The sequence below is a fragment of the Gobio gobio genome (genome assembly GCF_949357685.1).
Source record: "Gobio gobio genome assembly, chromosome: 21".
NCBI lineage: Eukaryota > Metazoa > Chordata > Actinopteri > Cypriniformes > Gobionidae > Gobio > Gobio gobio.
This window is the reverse complement of record NC_137117.1, coordinates 29,408,521-29,431,420: the sequence shown is the minus strand read 5'-3', so window position 1 is coordinate 29,431,420 and position 22,900 is coordinate 29,408,521. Positions and strand designations below refer to the sequence as shown.

Sequence of the window (22,900 nt, the reverse complement as noted above, 5' to 3'; positions counted from 1 at the left end):
GTCATCTGAATTGTTTAATGTAGTTTTAGTTGACTAAATGTCGTAAGATTGTAGTCTAATGGGTTTAGTTCAATTGTAATGCATCAATTAAGTATTGTAGGATACTCAGAAGCGAAGACCATGAGACTCTGCGTATCTTCAGCAGGATTCTTTATTGAAATTGAAATTGTAGCTGCAGTCCATCAAGTCTACTAAGGCAGTTCACATTGCAGTTTACATAGATTTTATGGGGAGACTAATCAAATAGATGACGACCTTAAAGGGGTCCTATAATGGCATTTTACAAGATGTAAAATAACTCTGATGTCCCCAGAGAATGTATGAGGTTTTAGCTCAAAATACCCCAAATATAATTAGTATAGCATGTTAAAAGTGTCACTTTTTGAGGGGCAGCTTTCTGTGTGTGCACAAACCCAGACTGAATTGAAGTCTCTTTCGCATCGTCATGCTTTTTCAGATTTATCCATTTGTCTGCTTCTCTCTCTCTCTCTCTCTCTCTCTCTCTCTCTCTCTCTCTCTCTCTCTCTCTCTCTCTCTCTCTCTCTCTCTCTCTCTCTCTCTCTCTCTCTCTCTCTCGTACATTTTGAACATTTTATGAGACATGCAGCAAGTGTAGATAAGCTTGTTTCAATGTCAAATCTCATGCAGGACATCAGGTCTGACTGGATCACTTTCCAAATCGTCCCTCCGTAACATTTTCGTCTCGTTTTTAACCGTTCACGAAAATGTTTAGTTGTCTCATTTTTGTCAGTGAAGAAAGAAATTTTTCACCAGAAATTAAAAGGGAACCGCTTGTTTTTTAAAGTAATATTGAAACTAGGCTTTCTGCACAAAAAAACCCAATCATGTTTTGAAGAAGCATCCACTGACTTTCAATAGAAACGACTTCCGACTTCGAGGACCTTGATAGAAATGTAGTGAAGTTAAAGTAATAAGTTATAAAGGGATAGTTCACCCAAAAAGGAAAACAACCCCATGATTTGTAGGTGTAGATGACATTCTTCTTATATAGTTATATTTAAAAATATCCTGGCTAAACCAAGTGACAAAACAAATTAAAAAAAAAAAAAAAAGTCAAGGGTCAAGAGCCATAATGGTGACTTAAAATAATAACTCTTTCCTTCAGCGATTCTGCTTGTTATCATCAGGTGTCCTCACTAATGGTCAATCATCACTTAATAATCACATTCACTTTAACACTTCTTCAGAGTTACTTTTAACACTCATGAGTGTGGAGTCAAATAAACTCTGAGAGTTCATTTAACACGGGTTTTTGCTGTGTACCCGGTGTAGATTAAAATATCTAAAAGAAATGTATGGGGCTATGAAGCAATCAACAAACATTCCTGGTATTTTATTATCATTTATCTTATGTATTTTATTTATTTTTATCAACATAATAAACACGATATACATTTATAATGGCATTCAGTAAGTGCAAATAAATAAACAGTAAATCAAGCACCAATAAATTGGGGGGATGGGATACAAACAGGGATCTTTTCATTCATCTTTCAATAAGCCAAAGTCTCTTAAAGATAAATTCCTAAATCAACCTTATATTAGCCTAATGAAAGATTAATCCGTTTTGGTTTAAAACAACATACCATACAATAAGCCTATGTTTAGAACTTGCTTACTTTTAGCTTACCCTTTTATGAGTACTTGTTTTGTCACGTTTGCCTGGCCTAATATCGTAGTAGGGAAGTATACGATTTCGAATGAATCCTGAGAACACGAATGCATTCGTCAGTTGGGCCCTCTCTTTGCATTGCGTGAAGCGGCATCCTTGTCATTTCGGACTTATAACAAAAACAGAACAATGTCTAAAAGCGGATGTGACAAAGTGTACAGCAAACAAGCTAAACAAAACCCACAACCAAAAACCCAGAAGTTTATATAAGCTGTTGACCCAAAAAACGAGCGTTTAAGGCCATTAGACAAAGCGCGACACGTTATATTACACTGAGAACTACACACACTACAGGGGAACGTAATCAGAGACAGGAAATATAATATATAAAACTGACATTTGGATATTTGACTCAACAGTGACAGACTGTTTACTGCACACATACGCATACTGAGTGTCAGGATCCCCAAATTTACCCATTCTTCCTGCTGAAGTGTCACGTTTTACTGCCTTTATCCACTTTTGTCTCTTTAAACTCTCCTTTTTTTGGGTCGACAGCTTATAATAACTTATTTCTGTGTTTTTTATCTTGTTTGCTGTACACTTTGTCACATATCAGCTTTTAGACATTGTTCTGTTTTTTGTTATAATTCCGGCTATAATGCCTCATGCAATGCAAAGTCAATGGAGAGCGTTGGATTGCCCCCGGTGTGGGCGTGGCCTAATGGCGTTTACGGTGTTACAATATATTCGGTTCCTGAAATATTTGGTTCCAGTGGGTGGTGCAATCATGAATATTGATTAGTTTACCCGTGCTGTGGGAGTGTCCTTGAGACTACGCGCAAACGAATGGAACAGAAATTATTGGTGCACGCTCTTCAAATCGCAACATGTTTAATGGATTACAACTCAACGCAACTCTTCACATTTTCAAAACAGTTTGTGTGTTATGATACTGACTGAGCTGTTGTGCTGATTGATTTATTAGATGCATTCAAATACAAAGCATAATAAATACAATTTATTTTGACTTTGATGTGTTTGGGCTTGATTGATACTTTAATTGGAATTGTTTGTGTCGACAACAATAACTGAGATAAACCTCCACAAATGTATAAAATAAATGCATGTGCTACCCTGGTGTGATTATTCATGTCATCCTTAATTTCTTGCTTATTTTTTAGATAGCCAGTGCTTACCAACCTCCACAGGCCCATAGATAAGACTCAAGTACCTCTTTTCAACAACTACAAATGTTTATTTTCCTGGTTATTGTGTAGCATTAAAGTCAGAAAGCTTTAAAAAAAATTTTTAAAAAAAAGCAACATCAAAATATTTGTCTATACTGTAGCCTATCTAAACCTGTATGACTTCTTATGTGGAGCACAAAATATATTCCTAATGGGGAAAAAACTACAACACTTTTCTCACATATAATTTCAAAATATATTCTTATATGTTCCACAGAAGAAAAAGTCATACAGGTTTGAAATACAATGAAGGTGACCATTTTAATGTAGGTGACAATCCCTTTAAAATGGGTCCACAAAAACATAGACTAACATGTCTGTTCTTTGACAATATGTTGCACTGTGGTGAAAATTATTTTGAAATAACCAACATGTCATGTTAATATAATGATGTGTGGAAGCATCCAAAATGATCCATATGATCCGTAGAGGTGTGTTTAATTGTGTAACATTCTCTAATCTATCAGAGGTGTTTTTCTATACACCATACAATGATAAACAAAGGTAAACCATAATCTTGTAGGGCAGGGATTGCCAAACTATTTTGCCAGCCAAACTCAGTTGACCCAAAATATTTACTTTAAGTCTCCTGATATTTTAAGTTAATATTTCAATTTAACAAAACATTTGCATGTTTGCTATTTTTACTATTGTTATATAACAATTAAGTAATGAGGCAGTTGCTCCATGAATGTAACTCACATTGAAAAGACAAGGAACATTTCAAAACAATGTGTGGAAAGAAGGAATGCAAGAATAATGCGTCTCTGAGATAACTGTTTATTAAAACAGAGCTTGGTCACTCTTTGGCAAATGAGAACATCCTCCATGTGTGTCCATATCACACACATTCAGAACCAGCGTCTGCAGCTCTCACATCCAATCCGAAACAGACAATCTGACTTTGCATGACAATGAAAACATAGAAGATACATTGGTGAGGACATATTTCCTCATCTTTCCAAAAAATATTGAAGTTGCTGCTTACCTTTGCCCAAGAAGAATATGTCATCATCAGAACAAATAATTCAAAAGTTTATACATGTGTATTTTATAATACTGCAATGTTTATTATAATGACTACAAGGAATAATACTATTTTTCTTCGTTATGTAGCTTATGTGGTTAATTGTGCATTTATTATTGTGACTTTAATGATACAAATTTATGCAGTATAATGTGAGACAAAAAGGAAAACATTTGTAGTTTGGTGTTGATAAGGGGCACTTGAGCCTTACTGATGGGGTTTTCTACAAAATGAACAAGAAATTAAGGATGACACAGAATAATCAAAACAGTTTAAATTCATATTATTAGGCCACAAGAGATTAATTTCAGTCGTGTATCACTGCATGACAACTATAGCACAAGGAAACTATTCAAATGAATTTTAAATAATCACACGTTTAAAAAAAAAAAAAAAAAAGGCCAAACAGATCAAAGAGTTAAAAGAAGCTAGACTCACTAGTTATTCGCTCATATTTGCTCTGCATAATCTGAATGTCTGCAATCAATCAGGCAAAACAGCTCTGGCGATTTATCAAACTATGTTTTGAAACTGTTGCACAGTTGTTGTTTATTATTAAACACTTTTTATTAAACTTTTTTACTATTTTAAAATAATAATTAATCGGAGTGTGTGCTAATATTTTCTGTTCCATTGATTTGCGCGTAGTCTCAAGGACACGCCCATAGCACGGGAAACGTATGAATATTCATGAAAACACCACCCACTGGAACCAAATATTTCAGGAACCGAATATATTGTAACACCGACACTTTCGGTTTGGAATCTCATGTGATTATGAGGATTACCGATTATACTGATTCAGCGGGGTTTGAAGTCTAGAATGCCTCTACGTGTTACTAATGAGATATCTAAACTGAAAAGAACTGCGGATCAGCTGTCAGATGTTTGACATATAACTAATGCGAAGGTACTGTTATTTGCGTTTCAGTTTTATTTACTGTAACATCGTCATGCTATGAGACGTAACTTCCGCGTTTACACCCGTAGGTCCAGACGCACAAACGTGACTGTAGAAATCCGATGTTATCTAAAAAATCAAAAACAAAAATGGGTCATTCACAGAGCGGGCACATTCGTTTTACTTCGAGGGACTTTGAACCCAGATCAGACTCGGTAAGTTTTTCAGTTCTTGGTTTCAGTTACAGCCACATGTGATAGAGAATTAGCATCATATTATAACGTAACCATGCTGTGTTGAAATTCACTGCCTTATGATAAGTAGACCATGGTATGGACCGCAATGAACCAGATGGTCACACCATCTTAAAATGGTTGGGGTGGAACATGGTAGCTTGGACCAACAACCAGCAAACATGTTCCACAGCTGGATCTTCCAAATTGAAAGGTAATCTTTCTTCCTCTGTCAGTGCACAGGTCAGCAGCCAGATGTTCCTCTAGCTGTGGTTGAGGAGATCCTACTGAACCTGCCTGAACATCAGGTGGTGCAAGTCTGTCGGCTGGTGTGTCGTGAGTGGAAGGAGCTGGTGGATAGTACTGCACACTGGAGAGGGCGCTGTCGGAGAGAAGGGATCAAGCCCTGTAATGCGTCCAGACCCCCAGAGGACTGGCGCCAGTTTTACTTTCTAACTAGGAAACGACGGAACTTGCTGAAGAATCCCAGAGCAGAAGGTGAGCCACTGGACTGAAAACAAATAATGTTTCAATAAAACAGTGCACTTAATTTTCTGGGCTGTTTCCCAGAAGCATCGTCAGCCTAAGCTGATCATAGAGAGCATTGGTGCCAATGGTTTTTACGTTGTTGGGGTAACAGCTTAGGACCCAGGACCAGTAGTGAAAAATGAAGACCAGGAGTCAGATTAATTAAAGAAAATTTTACTGAAGAATAGTTTGCAGTTTCATCAGCAGAAGCCAGCTCAAGAGGAGTTCGTAGGCCGCACTCCCTCTAACAGTCTCCCCGCCTCCGTCTAACGTACATACAATTTTCTGAACAGTTATACGGTTTTCAAGGTCTAGACACGTCATTACTGCCATGTGGAATGATTCTGATTGGTTCTAGCAACATGCAATGTAAGCAACTTTCCACACGTAGACAGATAGGAGCATATATCACTAAAAATGCGTAGACTTGATGTCGCCCAGGCCCAGATTAGTCCCTAGTGACCTCGGAGGTCATAGAAAAGACGCCTCCAAGTCTAGAATCGTCTGCCGAAAGGACCATCTCCAATACTGGATCTGCACAGAATCATGAAACGCACACACAATGCTCCACAGAATAGCAGTTTCCCTCAAGGTTTGGAACATCTTAAAGGGTTAGTTCACCCAAAAATGAAAATTCTGTCATTAATTACTCACCCTTATGTCGTTCGACACCTGTAAGACCTCCGTTCACATTCGGAACACAAATGAAGATATTTTTGTTGAAAGCTGATGGCTGAGAAAGGCTTCAGATAGGCCTCCATTGGCATTCAGTACACTTATACTCCCAAGATCGATAAAAGGCACTTAAAATGTCGTTACAAAGTCCATCTCACCACAGTGACTCTACAATAATCTTACGATGCGACGACAATAGTTTTTGTGCGCAAAAAAAAAATCAAAATAACACCTTTCTCCAACTTGTTACTGCCTTCCGCTTATGCCTCCACGACGCATGCGCGAGAATATGACGTAGCGCCGGGGTTCGGGAATCCATGAAATGCACACTTAAGCCCCATTTTGAGCACTACGCCGAGACCTAAAGCACGATCAATGTAGAATCCAACAGCTTAGACACGCGCGTCTTCCTCTGCTCGTAAACAAATCGCTTCTGGGTCATCTGTCCGAACGCCGGATCTGCGTCATATTCTCACGCATGCGTCGTGGAGGCACACACGGAAGGCAGTAACAAGTTGGAAAAAGGTGTTATTTTGATTTTTTTTGCGCACAAAAACTATTGTCGTCGCATCGTAAGATTATTGTAGAGTCACTGTGGTGAGATGGACTTTGTAACAACATTTTTAGTGCCTTTTATCGGTCTTGGGAGTATAAGTGTACTGAATGCCAATGGAGGCCTATCTGAAGCCTTTCTCAGCCATCAGCTTTCAACAAAAATATCTTCATTTGTGTTCCGAATATGAACGGAGGTCTTACGGGTGTCGAACGACATAAGGGTGAGTAATTAATGACAGAATTTTCATTTTTGGGTGAACTAACCCTTTAACTAACTATCAACAAAGCACTTCTCCAAAACATGCTGATACTACATTTAGTACAGAAGTGAATTTATTCTATTTAGTAAGAAAAGCATATAAAAGAGGTACATAAAAGAGTCCCCACAAGAGTCCCATAGCTGTGACATAGATGACCCCAGGGGTCACTTTAGTAAGACATACAGTTAACACATGCTGAGCACTCTTTACTCCCTGGAGTGTCAAACACCAAGGACATTTGCCTGTCAGCACGTCTTGACACAGACTCAGAGCAGCACCTAAAGAATGTGGATTCAAAAGCACACAGCAACTAAATCAAATCACTACAATATCCAAAATCACTCCTTGAATATAGAGAGCTGATTTATCAAATGTAGGAAATGGTTATAACTTGATTATCATTAATTCTTATTTTAATATTGAACATAAAATCATTCTTGAAGGATATGTGTCTGATGAAGAGACAAGTGATGTTTGGCTTGACCCTTGACCCTTCAACGTTCTGTTGGCTTATGATGCTTTTGGGGAACACAGCCCTGGAATTTTGCAGCGTTTGCAAGGCAGCACTGTTTTGATATTCCTCGACAGTTCAGTTTTCGTCTTTGCATGTTCCAAACTGTTTGCTTTGTAGTTTTTAGCTTTAGGTATGCTATTTTTCTGAACAGATTTATACTTGGACATCTTCCACTGTGCTTCATCTTTCACCAGCTGATCTGTTACATATCAGTTATCGGTTGATATTAGAGAATTTTTGAAATTCTTTGGATAATGGCTCTCAACAAATGTTGGTTATACAGACATTTATGGATACCTCAATATTTGGATCAAAAGTGGTCTTTAGTACACATTTCAAGGTAAATGTACATGCGAAAATGGCAAATTTCCAAGAGGGACATAATAAGTCTTAAATGATTTACTCGGGTTTAAACGACTCCAAGGCCCCCCATTTGTCCAATATTCAAAGGCTCTTATATGAACCTCTGGTACTTGTTGTAATAAAAATATTAGTGTTAACATTAACACTATTCGTTTCCCACCTTTTATTCCTCCTGGAAATGCTATTGCCCTATTTATGTAATGTTCTCCTCTCCGGTGGTCTGATTAGATGAGTTCAGTGGATGGGAGATTGTACAGAATGGTGGTGACTGCTGGGCAGTAGGAGATCATCCTGTAGAAATCCCAAATCACACAGTCCCAAAATGCTTTGTCACCTCTTACATGTAAGTTTGATATGACTATTCTTCAAAATTCAAACTGAAATTATTTGCATTAAAATGCAATTTTCAAAAGAATGCCTTCTTTTTCACCTGTATAAACTTTGTCCTCAGGTTATGTTTGAAGCGACAGCTGATTGATTTGAAGAAAGAAGGTTATAATGCTGCTTTCATGGATCAATTGCAACCTCACATCCAAATATCAGACTGGTGAGTGTTCGCTCAAACTCTCATTTCATGTCACCGTATCAGTGGTTTATTTATTATACCACTTAAAATATACTAAATAAAGTATAAATTGCAAATGTTTTGTCTGGTGCAGGTGTGCCCCGCGCTGGGATTGTGGGAGTGAGTATCAGATCTGTGTAGAGTTGCTTGATCAGAAGAAGAAACCCATCAGTACCTTTGAGCCGGAGTCAGTTTTCTTTCCACAGTGGAACGATCAGCAGTGGTGTGAAGTGAGTAGAAGAAAATTAACAGTTGAATCTGATCAAATAACTCTGTCATTCTCACTATATATACTTTTTTTTTTCTTTCTTTATGATTTCAGATGACACACATCTTTAAGGATTATGGACCTGGGGTTCGGTTTATCTGTTTTACTCACGGTGGAAAGGATACACAGTTCTGGGCAGGACGTTATGGAATACGGGTCACTAACAGTAGTGTGGAGATCTGTCCCTGTAATGTTGAGTTAGAGTCCACCACATCCGAGTCCAAAAAGGGCAAAGTCGGAGTTAAGTCAGAGTCCAAAAAGAGATGAAATATAACTGTATGTCATTAAATCAATATCTTAGGCTTGTTTTAACCATGTTTTTGGATTTCACATAATCTCCTTAATAGTATCCTGCTGAGCAAACTAAAAGCGAAAATGGAAGTAGACGAAAATGCATTCGGGTGTATGCGCCATTTCAGACATGCAAGTATCGAATTCGATCATCTTTCATCTTATTTCATTTCAACAATTGAAAATTGCTTGAACTTTTAAACTGACAAGACTCAAAAACAAATGATAGGGTCCGTGACAAGTGCAGAGAGGTAGCGTTTTGCTGTTTGAATTTGTTCCCTGTTATGAGAAACGCTGTTCTATGTAGGGGTGAACTTAAAAGCCTTAAGGAAATGAAGTGCATCTCTTATTGTTGTACATGATTTGAAGATTGTTGTAAATGATTTGAGGATTGTCATAATAATTCTGTATTTCACTACATTTAAATCAGTATTTAGCTGTTTATATTTAAAAAGGCCTCTTTGTCCTCCTTTCTTTATCAATGTCGCCTCATCATCTCCCAAACACTGTGTTGCATGGAGACTGAGTACCTTAAACTCATTCATTTTTAAGGAGGGCCTTCATTAAGAACTTGAGTTTCAGACATGTTCCCATGACATTAAATTATCTCTAACAATTGTTAATACTGATTTTAATATGTATAATTGCATATATTAAACTTCTACAGACTTCTTTAAGTTAAAGGAGCAGTGTGAAAGACTGCTTAAATCCCTTAATTTATGTCATGTGATGTGACCATAGGTTTATTTTTAAAAAAGGGCCATGTGTGAGAAATAATGAGACAATGACAATTTTTCCTCCATGCCAAAGTAAATTTAAAGGGGCTATATGCGTTTTTCTGAAATTTAAACTCGCGACTGACACCTGTGGCCAAAAAACAGAACTGCTCTTATTTTCTGCTCGCTCTCGCAGCGGTGGTGACGTCACATCCGCAGACAGCGCGGGAAAAAAAACAACCCGCCAGAAAATAGGAAAAATAGGATACAGACTTATAGGTGCACCCACTGTGAGGGGACAAGGTGTCAGTATGCTCATCAGGAGATGTTTGAGTCATAAATGGTAAAATAAAAAGGCTATTGTTATGTTTATTTTGGGGAAAAAGTTGCATATAGCCCCTTTAAGTTTATCCTAGTCTAAAAATGTATTGCATATTTTTTTGTAAATTGGCAATGTATAAAACCATGTAGGCTGTTACGGCAAAAAATTAATTCATTGACATCACTAATAAGAGACAAAGCATAATCCAATTGTCTTTATAAAGATTAATTTTTCTTGCAAGAAAGAGCCACTGTCAAACACAGCCATCCGAGGCTGCCTTGAGTGTGAACTGGGGACACAAAGAAGCCACAAGCTTCTTATACCCCCAATGTCTAAAACCCCCTCTCAGTAGTTTTCCCCACCCCCCCCCCCCCCAAACAAAGAGAGTTTCAATTCCTCTGCACATGCCCGCTGCTAATGTGTTGCGAGCATTGAGCGCACAAGATGGCATCCAGCCAACAACCAATCGTCTGCGTTGGTGGTATAGTGGTGAGCATAGCTGCCTTCCAAGCAGTTGACCCAGGTTCGATTCCCAGCCAATGCATTGCCAAGCTGTCGTTAGTCGTCCGGGGCCCCTGGCGAACTCGTTCTGTAACTTGTAACTGTAGCATTATAGGGATAGTAGTTTACCCAAAAATGAAAATTAGCCCATGATTTACTCACCTTCAAGCCATCCTAGGTGTATATGACATTCTTCTTTCAGACGAATACAATCGGAGTAATATTATAAAAGTCCTGGCTCTTCCAAGCTTTATAATGGCAGTGACTTGGTTAGTTTTTGAAGTCCATAAAAGTGCATCTATCCATCATATAACTGCTCCACACGGCTCCAGGGGGTTAATAAAGGCCTTCTGAAGCGAAGTGGCACGTTTGTGTATGAAAAATATCCGTATTTAAAACTTTATAGACTAAAATAACTATTCCGGCGGTCACAATTACAAAATTAACAAACACAGGACACAGGAAAAATAACTAAATTATACACAGTAACAAAACAGTTGATAAAACGAATGATAAAACTACAGTCAAATATCCTATATTTAAATAAGCTGAAAAACTGTTATTTTACAGGTATTACCTACATTTTTATGATCAAACACCTTTACTATAAAAAAAAATGGTCAAATGACTGGCAGCACAAACAAAAACCTTAAAATGAAAGTAAAATCTCCTTATTTAAACTGAAAACTGGTAAAATGACTGGCAGCAACAGAAAATTAAATAACATCTCTAGATCTCGTCATCTTCACTTATTACAATCCAGTCTGAATTTATTTCTTTCATACAAAACATCAACATCTAAACCTCTGTTCCTTCTTAATAAGAAGCTTTGAATGAAATAAATAAAGTGTAGCGACTGATGCGAATCAGACACATAATCGCCAGTTACATTTAACAAATGTGTTTCACATGCTTTGTGCTTAGTAGCAAACCTCCCCCCAAGAGCACAGGGTACCAGGATACTCCGTTACCAGGGTTACCATCAGATAAACTTTGTTTTATGGCCTAAAAGAATGTGGCCACATGGGAAAGACACAAAGCCTGTAAAACACACACTTTTGCCTCAAGTTATAGACAAACCATCTATAAATGAACATGCACCCCAGGACATATTATGTACACATATAACTGTCTTGTAAAGTGTCTCTTGTAGGTTATTTTGTTTATGCATGTCTTATGAACAACTTACTATATCATGTAACCTCATATATGTCGTGTCTCCTATCAAATTAATGCTCGCTTCACGACTTACACTTTCATGTATGTCACGTTCTCGTAGGAGGCAATATGTGTTTGTTGTATTAATTAGAGTATAAATGGGCACAGACCCATTGATTTCATGCTTGAAACAAAGAGCCATAAAATCTCCAGAGGAATTTCCGCTTGAAAATCCCAACAATCTCATTGGTCAAGTCTACCTCAGGACAGGAGGGTGTGACTACTCCCAGACCTTTAAAAGAGAGATCTCAGACTCTCTCTGCCCTTCTCCCTCGCGGACACGACACACTGTGCCTGTGGGCTTCCGCCCAGCAGGCCGCCAACATGGTATGCCTCCATACACACAGAGCCAAATGTGTGTGTGGAACAGGGAACCTGATGGCCTCACAAGACCATGGACCAGAAGGCCCAAACTCTGTTGAAGCAACCATGCAAGCTCATCATGTCTTCTTCAATCAATGCAGAAGAACTTGATCGCCACTTCAATGCCATCGGACGGAACCATCAAAGCTTTCTCCTGCGATTTCACCTCGGACCGTACCTGTCAACACTCCCGTTTTTGCCAGGAGTCTCCCGTATTTCACACCCATCTCCCGCACCCCCTCCCGTTTTGTTATTTCTCACGGGAATCTACCAAAATTTGTATGGCCCCATCATTATATAAATAATCACATCAATTTATTATTCCAAGGTTGTTAAGTTGCCAGATCTTATATGAAACGCCTAACGTTACTCATACGATCGACACATTCAGACTGATTTCAACCCATTTGTGACCTCGACCTGGCAACCTACAACCCAGTTGCGCTGTTGATATCTGCGCAGGGCGCGGGAAGTATCAATGGTAGAAATGGGAGGAGAAGAGTCAGGAGGAAAATAAAGCAGCATCCGCTTTTTTTTTTCTGTCATCCTTTGGCTAGTGTTACATTATATGATCACGCTCTTATTTATGCAAATGCTTTTAAACCATTCAAAAGCGACAAGGCAAAGAGAACGTGCAGTCTGAGCCATGATACCTGCCAGTATCATGCGCACAGACAGAGCGCCAGAATCGAGTTCTCTTTCGCGCTTTAACTAACAATAACACACACAATTATGCCAACATGCCAGTTTTGTTGAGTATCCTCTTAACCCTTAATCGCCCCTCAAGTAGGGTTTACGTTTGAGTCCCTTGGGGTCAGATAGACCCCAAACTTTTACAGAGCGATTGCATAAGGAAATATAATTTTTTTTACATGGAAAACTATATATCATTTTTTTTATTTACTTCTCAACTATACATTTATGCTGTTTTTGTGGGTATTTGGTAGTTTTTTTACCTATTTACTGCACAAATACTTAACTATGTCATAAATTGGCTCATTAAAAATCATTTTTTTATGAAAAAATCACTTGAATGATGATCTTAAATAAATATAAATCGTTTTGGACATTGCTCTATGTGTTAGGGATAGAATACCGCCATCTGTAGGTTTGTGGAAAAACTTTAGGAATTATAGTTAAAGAGAAAGAAAGTGCAATGACCACATTATCCAATAGAGGTTCATAGAGAAGTTATGCAAAAGTTAAGCTGCCTTTCATCTTTCTTTTATTTGCCCTTTTCCCTCTCTTTCTCTAGATTGTTCCATGTTGCATTTGTGCTCTAGTATTTGTCCTTCATTTATGTATGGAATATTTTTTCAGATTTATGCCAGTTTTGTTGATTTTATTTGCCAGTTTCTATAAAAATGCTCTCTGTTGCAGTCACACACGTGTGTGTGTGTGTGTGTGTGTGTGTGTGTGTGTGTGTGTGTGTGTGTGTGTGTGTGTGTGTGTGTGTGTGTGTGTGTGTGTGTGTGTGTGTGTGTGTGTGTGTGTGTGTGTGTGTGTGTGTGTGTGTGTGTGTGTGTGTGTGTGTGTGTGTGTGTGTGTGTGTGTGTGTGTGTGTGTGTGTGTGAGAGACAGAAAGTTTGTTCCACTTTGTGTTTATGCTCTAGGACCAGATCTTGATATAAATGTAGACATTTTCAGATTTATACTGGATTTAGTTGATTTTTTTTTTACAAACAAAGTGAAAAAAAAAGCATTTTTTACATTTTCCCATTCATTGCCAAAATCCAAAAAAATGCTCCAGACACCTGTGTTTGTGTTTGTGTGTGTGTGCGTGTGAGTGAACATGCTTGTTCCATATTGCATTTGTGCTCTAGTATTAGTACTTCATTTATGTATGAAAATCTTTCAGATTTATGCCAGTTTTGTTGATTTTATTTGCCAGTTTCTATAAAAATGCTCTCTGTTGCAGTCATACACATGTGTGTGCTTATGTGTGTGTGTGTGTGTGTGCGTATGAGACAGAAAGTTCGTTCTACTTTGTGTTTATGCTCTAGGACCAGACCTTGATATAAATGTGGAAATTTTCAGATTTATACTGGATTTAGTAAAAAAAAATTGACAAAAAAAGTGCATTTTTTTTATTTTTTACACTTTCCCATTCATTTTCAATGTGGGGTCAATCTGACCCCGAGGGACTTAAACGGATAAAAAAATTTTTACACACCTTTAGAACAACCAAATCAAGCCCAGATTTTTTGTGCATGTTTAGATAGATTATTTAGGAAAAGTCACCGAGTCTCATGGCCCTGAGATGAAGGGAACACTTTTAAAAAATGGAGGAAAAGTCCAGTGGGGTCAGCTGGACCCCAAGGGACGATTAAGGTTTAAGAGTAGTCTTAATTGAGTGAAATAACGTTTAAATGAACGTAAAGTTTTGTGAGGAGATCTGCTTCATGTGCGACATCGGAAGGCCTTAAAGTGACAGTGACCATTTATGACATTAATGTAAAGATCAAAAGTAATGAATTACTCACGGCTCTTGACTAAAGAACTTTTGTAGCTGTAAAAAGTATTAATCTATTTATAATTTATGCAGTGAAAACTGTTTGATAACTTTTCCATTTCTGTATATTTCCTACTTGTTATAGAGGTAGGAAGGGCACAGTTTCAATTAAATGTTATCAGTATATTAGTATCAGTGATACTGGCCTTAATTCACACACACACACACACACACACACACACACACACACACACACACACACACACACACACACACACACACACACACACACTGTTGTGAATTCTTTAATTATATGGCTTTCAATATTATGTATCCCGCTGTATTTTATATGTAAGCAGGGTGTATTATGCAAAATACTTAATCCATATGGAAAGAACGTACTACGCAATTTATAGTGGATACGGTTTTGGCGTAAGTGATGCGTTCTCTGTTACGTTTACGGAGCTGTCAGAATATGACGCAGTTTTTCACCCGTGCAGCATCTCTGAGTGCAAGACAAAGTTATTGATGCAGTAAGTTTATCTATGACTTTATGGTTGTAATACTGGATGTTTATACTGCTGAGACTGTCTCTGGCATTAAGCCTGTTAGTCGCGGGTGTTTCGCGATCTTTATGATGATTAGTTCGCCACGGGAAACCCACGTGAAACGCACGTGAAAGTGCCGCTAGCATCGCGGCTTATCTTACTAATAGTGGCTACCTCGTTTAGTTATGTTTATGATTCTCATATATTCTATATTTGTTATACTTTAATACCAAAATGAGGATGGTGTAATGTACCTGAAGTGGTTTATATGCTCTTTTTATATTCAGTTTATTTCCTTGTTCTTATACTGCTAAAGAGACTGAGCGAGCTGGTAATATTGTTTGATTTGTAATCTGCTGTTTTATCACAACAGTATGTGGACATTTAAGTTTGGCATTTAGTTATTTACTTCTGTTTAATTTGTTTATTACAGAAAGTACCTACAGTTGTATACTGCCATGTGTACAAGGTTGAAACTTGCACTATTAAAAGGTGGAAACGAAATCTGATGACTCCTCCTCTCTGATCAGAGTGCTGAAGTGGTTAACACCATTAAAGAACTGGCATTCAGTGGGGCGATCCCCAACAAATGGTCCTTCGAGCCGGATCTTGACTGCTTCAGAATGTCATCAGATGGCAACCTAACATCCCCTCTCCATGCTGATAATCGAGCAAGACCAGCACGACGATGTCAGACACCCAAGCGCTTTGAGGATTACATCCTTGACTTCCATCACCGACCTGCCCTTTCCTCCAGTCCTGTTCATAGAGAGTCAGAGGAGCAGAGAGGAGCAGCAGCCGCAGTGTATACTAGTCAAGCAGATGCAGCCTCCAGCCCAGATGGACATCGAGACACGCCCAGTCCGAGTCAAGCAGACGTACTGAATATGGACTCAATGACAAAACTCATGAAATCCATGAATGCGAAGGAGGAAGAGGAGACAGTGGAAATGGACAATCTTCTCAGAAAATTAGATCGGCTTCAGAAACGTAAGCACCGTCGAAACGAGATGATGGAACACATCAGATCGTTCTTGAGAGAAGAAGAGGAAAATGAGGACAATGAACCAGTACAGGCTATTGTATCATCGCTCCAATCTTCGCCGACACATTGTGGTGCATCAAGCCCTCCGCCCATACACGCACATGACACAGTGTCACGTGTCAGCAAACAGGCTGCTGTATGTACATCGGTGAGATATGAAGGAAATTCACATAGGACAGGTGCTGTTTCTAAAGCAGAGGTAGAGAGTCGCAATCTTGGATTCACTCCAATCCAGCCAAATCAATCAAAAACTACAGGTCTAGTATATTCTCCCCTCTCTTCTGGCACAGCATCGCCCACCTCTCATCTGTCATTACCACCACTATCTGAGCCTGTTCCATCTCATTCTGCCAGATTTCTGCCCCTTCATGAACGAACTGTAGCTACAGAAGCTGAACGAGCATTCCAGCCTCTTGAGCAGCAGCTGATGGCACCAGTACCAGTCTATCAGCATCCCATGACACCTTACGGCTATCTTGCAACACCACATTCGCAGATACAGCCAGTGAAGGCATCTACTTCATTCAATTATATCCCTCCTTGCCAAACCATGATCCCTGGGTTACTCCCTTCAGTGAGCCCTGCTGCAGCTATCATTCCTCCACAGCTGATACCATCTCAGTCCGCAGCTCCACCAGGTGGTAGTATATCTCAGCGGATGATGTATAGCCCCCCTAAACCTAAAATTCCAGACTTCACAAGTGACAGTGAGAGAGAATTCGCTAATATGAAGCTGGCATTGGACAATTTGCTTGAGCCTTACCCCGAGCTAACGGAGAAATATAAATATCATGTACTGTTGGAACATCTTAAACTGCCTGAAGCTCAGATGATCGCGCAGTCTTGTCGGCATCACCCATATCCGTATTCAGCAGCCATGCAAGCACTTCAATTACAGTACGGTCAGCCACATCAACTGGCTCAAAGTGAGATAGCAGCCATCCTCACATCACCAGATGTCAAGCCCAATGATAACCACAGCTTTCAGAGCTTCGCTTTGCGAGTTCACCTCCTAGTCAGTATGCTGCTGTCACTAGAGGGACCCAGGGGGATGGAGCTCAATTGCTGCTCACATGTAGACCGTCTACTTAGCAAGCTGCCAAAGTATCTACGGGATGGCTTCATTGAGTTCCTTCAACAGCAGGGTAAGCTCAACTCCATAAGTCTTAATCCTTATAACTTACAGGACTTTGCTGGATGGCTGCAAGTCAAGGCACAGCAGCAGAGACTGTCTATCCGATTAGTACAGCGTTACCAGCATGAGAGACTTCCGGGTGTTGGTAAAGAGAAAGCCCCAGCTAAACCAAAGGGACCAAGTCTAGTTGTTTATCATGGTGCATCCTCTGACGAAACTGTGCTTTCTACCCGTCCCAAAGAGCTCAAGCAGAGGAAACCCTTCAAGGTACACTGCCTCTTTTGCAACAGTAAAGAGCACTACATTACACGCTGTGACAACATCAAAGAGCAGACGGTTGCTGACCTGCAGAAGTGGATTACTGATGGAAAGCGATGCTGGCGATGTGCACGGTTTCACGTACCCGACATATGTAACCTCAAAAAGCCATGCAGTGACTGTGGTGGAATACATCTCCAGGTGCTTCACCGTATCGCCCGTGATGATCCAACAAACTGTACATCAAGTACATCAGAGAGTCGTATTTACCTCACACCCGCCAGCACCAGCAGAGTGCTTCTTAAAGTGGTACCAGTGTTGTTACACAGCAAGTTCAGGTCAGTGGAGACTTACGCTGTGCTGGATGATGGAGCGCAGCGAACCATGATCTTGCCAATAGCTATCCATGAACTTCAGTTGAAGGGTGAACCCGAAACACTTGCTCTACGCACAGTAAGATCTGACATCACTCACCTTTCTGGGTCCAAGATTAACTTGGAAATCTCTCCAAAGAGTGAACCAAAGAGGCGCTTCCAGATACTTGGGGCCTTCACTGCTTCGGGGCTGGACTTAGTAGAGCAATCATATCCAGTGCAGAGACTTCAGAAACGGTACGCTCACCTCAGAGAGCTTCCGTTACAGTCATTCCACAATGTGCGTCCACTGGTCCTGATAGGATCAGACCATGTCCATCTTATCACAGCAGATAGGCCAGTCCGTCAAGGAACTAAAGGTGGTCCAGTTGCAGTGCACACCGCCTTGGGCTGGGCCTTACAAGGGGCTGAGGAGAGCACACAAAGCCACAACTCAGTGCAGCAGTGTCTTTTCGTGTCAACTGGCTGCTCCAATGACTTGCTCTGTCGTAATGTTGAGAAGTTATGGCAACTTGACATCCTGCCTTATAGGAATGAGAAACTGGTGATTCGCTCCAAAGAAGACCAAGAGGCGATTAAACTTCTCGAATGCCGAACGCAGAGAATTAAGGTTGAAGAAGTTCAACGCTATGCCACCCCCCTCCTGCGTAGACCTGGTGCCCCAAAACTCATAAGCACAATCCAATCCGTCATGTCTAGTTTGAGGAGCACAGAGCGGAAACTTCAGAGAGACCCAGAGAAAGCTGTTGTGTACTCTGGTGAGATTAATAAGCTTATCAAGGCAGGCTATGTTACTAAGCTCCAACCTGAAGAAGTTACTGAATCAGAGGAGACCTGGTACATTCCCCATCACCTGGTGTGCCACAATGCTAAATCCAGACTGGTCTTCAATTGTTCATTCAGGTATCAAGGTCTTTCTCTGAATGATCAGCTTCTGCCAGGTCCTGCACTCGGCCCATCATTGTTGGGAGTCCTTTTGAGATTCAGGCAACACACCGTGGCTGTAAGTGCAGACATTCGCGGAATGTTCCATCAGATCCACCTGTTGCCTGAGGACAGACCTCTACTCCGCTTCATCTGGCGAGATTTACATAGTGAGAACTGTCCAGACGTCTATGAATGGCAGGTCTTACCATTCGGTACAACCAGCAGCCCATGTTGTGCCATTTTTGCTGTTCAACAGCATGCTCGCAATAACCAAGAGAGTTACCCAGATGCTTTACAAACAGTGCAGCAGAGTTTTTATGTGGACAACTATTTGGCAAGCTTTCCAACCGCATCAGAGGCCAAGCTCACAATCGATCGACTGCGCAATCTGCTGTCAGAGGGTGGATTTGACCTCAGACAATGGGCTAGCAACCAGTCATCAGTGATAGCACATCTACCCACTGAAGCAAGGTCCTTGGCTGCAGAACAATGGCTAGTGCAGAACAAGACTGATCCAATGGAGCCAGCTTTGGGTCTCAGGTGGAATTGTGCTGCTGATACTTTAGGATACCACTATCGTCCCATTGAACATGCCGCATTAACAATGAGAACAGCCTATCAAGTGCTAGCAACGCAGTATGATCCCTTGGGCTTCATTGTGCCTTTCACCACGCGAGCAAAAGTGCTCATTCAACAGCTGTGGTCAAAAAAAAGAGATTGGGATGACCCAAATTTGCCGCCAGATCTTCAGGCTGCCTGGAACGCCTGGGAAAAAGAGTTACAGCATCTTAGTGTGATAACCATTCCACGCTGTTACTCATCTTTCCCTAATGATGTTCAAAGAAAATATGACCTCCATGTGTTTTGCGACGCATCCGAGAGGGCTTATGGAGCGGTGGCTTACTTAGTAGAGTACACCGAAGATGTCATTCATACTTCCTTTGTCATGGCTAGATCGCGAGTTGCTCCCAAGAGGCAGCAGTCCATGCCTCGCTTGGAACTATGCGCAGCATTGGCAGGAGCCCAGCTAGCAAAGCTTTTGAATGATGAGATCACTCTCACTCTCCAGCAGACAATTCTCTGGACGGATTCTACAACTGTGCTGGAGTGGCTTCAGTCCGACTCATGTAGGTTCAAAGTCTTCGTTGGAACACGAGTCTCAGAAATACAGGAGTTGACAGAGCACAGTGCTTGGCGGTACGTAGACACGCAGCAGAACCCAGCGGATGATATCACAAGAGGTAAACCGCTCTTAAACTTTACTGTGCCTGGTCGCTGGAGTCAGGGACCATCATTTCTAAAACTGGGTTCTGAGCACTGGCCAAAGAGACCTGAACAGACAAAATCAGAAAAGTTACCTGAACTGAAGAGTCTCACTATCTGCTGCCTAACCACTACGGAACCAGATCAAACCCGTCTAGATGCCGCTCAGTTCAGCACATGGAAAGAGTTAGTGGAAGCAACTCGACAAGCCTGTCAAAAGGTTACAAATGATTCGATAAACACCCAGCTCATCAATCATCGTGAAGCAGAATTGGTCCTACTGAGAGAGTGTCAGGCTTCAAGTTTTCCTGAGGAAATAGCAGCCCTCAGAACACACAAACTTATACCAAGCCACAGTTGACTAAGGTGTTTAGCTCCAGAGTGGGATCCAAAGACTAACATACTCCGAGTCGGAGGACGATTACGGAGAATGGAAAGCCCAAATGTTGAACAAATTCATCCAGTAGTGCTAGATCCACAGCATCCAGCAACGAAGCTACTCATTAAAGACTTCGACGAGCGTTTGTTGCACCCGGGTACAGAACGAGTGTATGCGGAAATACGGAGGCAATACTGGATCTTGCGGGGGCGCCAAGCAGTTAAACACCACCAGCTTAACTGTGCATCCTGTCAACGATGGCGAGCTCAGCCTAAAGTACCACAGATGGCAGATTTGCCACCAGAGCGCCTCAGGCTTCTCTGCCCGCCGTTTTATTCTACAGGAGTGGACTGTTTCGGCCCATATCATGTCAAAATAGGCAGAAGGATTGAGAAGCGTTGGGGTGTCATTTTCAAATGCCTCACCACAAGAGCTGTTCACATAGAGCTTCTCAACTCTATGGATGTGGACGCTTTTCTGCTTGCTCTTCGACGATTCATAGCCAGACGTGGCAGACCAAAGGAGATCAGGTCGGATTGTGGCACAAACTTTCGTGGTGCCGAAAGAGAACTGCGAGAAGCCTTTGCAGCGATGGAATCTCAATTAAAAGAGCAGTTAGCAGATTACCAGATCCTCTTCAAGTTCAATCCGCCCAATGCTCCTCACTTTGGTGGTGTTTGGGAGCGAGAGGTCCGCTCTATTAAAGCTGCTCTCCAGGTAGCAGTGGGGAGTCAGTCCGTCTTTGAAGATGTTCTGTCTACGGTCTTAGTAGAAGTAGAGGGCATTTTGAATTCAAAACCCCTGGGATACATCTCAGCAGACATCGCAGACCTCGACGCCATTACACCAAACCTTCTGCTCATGGGGCGGCGGGATGCATCGCTTCCACAGGTGGCCTATGCCTCAGGAGAAATGGGACGGCGCAGATGGCGACATTGTCAAAATCTTGTGGACCAGTTTTGGTCTCAATTCACAAGGAACTACTTACCTACGCTCCAGACACGCCAGAAATGGCACAAACCATCGGACAATCTGGCTGTAGGCTCAGTGGTCTTGATAATTGATCCACAACTTCCAAGAGCTCAGTGGCCTATTGGTAAAGTGGTTAAGACTGTGGTCAGTAAGGATGGGTGTGTGAGAACAGCAGATGTCCTGGTCAGAGGCAAAGTGTACACCAGGCCAGTGGCCCGCCTCATTCTGTTGCCTGCTCTTGAGGATGACAACAAAGACTCTTAAAGAATTCTCTTAACTGACACATTTGCTGCTCAAATGTGGGGGCGGCTGTTGTGAATTCTTTAATTATATGGCTTTCAATATTATGTATCCCGCTGTATTTTATATGTAAGCAGGGTGTATTATGCAAAATACTTAATCCATATGGAAAGAACGTACTACGCAATTTATAGTGGATACGGTTTTGGCGTAAGTGATGCGTTCTCTGTTACGTTTACGGAGCTGTCAGAATATGACGCAGTTTTTCACCCGTGCAGCATCTCTGAGTGCAAGACAAAGTTATTGATGCAGTAAGTTTATCTATGACTTTATGGTTGTAATACTGGATGTTTATACTGCTGAGACTGTCTCTGGCATTAAGCCTGTTAGTCGCGGGTGTTTCGCGATCTTTATGATGATTAGTTCGCCACGGGAAACCCACGTGAAACGCACGTGAAAGTGCCGCTAGCATCGCGGCTTATCTTACTAATAGTGGCTACCTCGTTTAGTTATGTTTATGATTCTCATATATTCTATATTTGTTATACTTTAATACCAAAATGAGGATGGTGTAATGTACCTGAAGTGGTTTATATGCTCTTTTTATATTCAGTTTATTTCCTTGTTCTTATACTGCTAAAGAGACTGAGCGAGCTGGTAATATTGTTTGATTTGTAATCTGCTGTTTTATCACAACAGTATGTGGACATTTAAGTTTGGCATTTAGTTATTTACTTCTGTTTAATTTGTTTATTACAGAAAGTACCTACAGTTGTATACTGCCATGTGTACAAGGTTGAAACTTGCACTATTAAAAGGTGGAAACGAAATCTGATGACTCCTCCTCTCTGATCAGAGTGCTGAAGTGGTTAACACCATTAAAGAACTGGCATTCAGTGGGGCGATCCCCAACACACACACACACACACACAACACAACACAACACAACACAACACAACACAACACAACACAACACAACACAACACAACACAACACACAACACAACACACACACACACCCTTTCCTCTTACCATGTATATGTTTTGTGTATGTATGTTTTCTGTCAGTTTAGCTCTAAGCGCTTAGGTAAATTAAAAGAAATAATTATTTTTCTGTAGCCATGA

General features: G+C 40.7%; 2 protein-coding genes across 2 annotated transcripts in view; both read left to right on the top strand.

Annotated features, from left to right (window-relative positions):
* Positions 1 to 9,757, top strand: part of LOC307117703 (F-box only protein 44-like) — a 24,809-nt gene extending 15,052 nt beyond the window's left edge. The window contains exons 1-7 of the mRNA XM_079802707.1: positions 4,645 to 4,820; positions 4,901 to 5,026; positions 5,281 to 5,542; positions 8,168 to 8,282; positions 8,391 to 8,486; positions 8,599 to 8,734; positions 8,827 to 9,757. Of these exons, the coding sequence (XP_079658833.1) occupies positions 4,934 to 5,026; positions 5,281 to 5,542; positions 8,168 to 8,282; positions 8,391 to 8,486; positions 8,599 to 8,734; positions 8,827 to 9,039 (915 nt within the window). The 5' untranslated portion in view covers positions 4,645 to 4,820; positions 4,901 to 4,933 and the 3' untranslated portion in view covers positions 9,040 to 9,757. Of the gene's footprint in view, positions 4,821 to 4,900; positions 5,027 to 5,280; positions 5,543 to 8,167; positions 8,283 to 8,390; positions 8,487 to 8,598; positions 8,735 to 8,826 lie in introns of the transcript that reaches the window.
* LOC307117702 (F-box only protein 44-like) overlaps positions 9,043 to 22,900 on the top strand; it is a 20,213-nt gene continuing 6,355 nt past the window's right edge. The window contains exon 1 of the mRNA XM_079802706.1: positions 9,043 to 9,195. Within this exon, the coding sequence (XP_079658832.1) occupies positions 9,148 to 9,195 (48 nt within the window). The 5' untranslated portion in view covers positions 9,043 to 9,147. The remainder of the gene's footprint in view (positions 9,196 to 22,900) is intronic.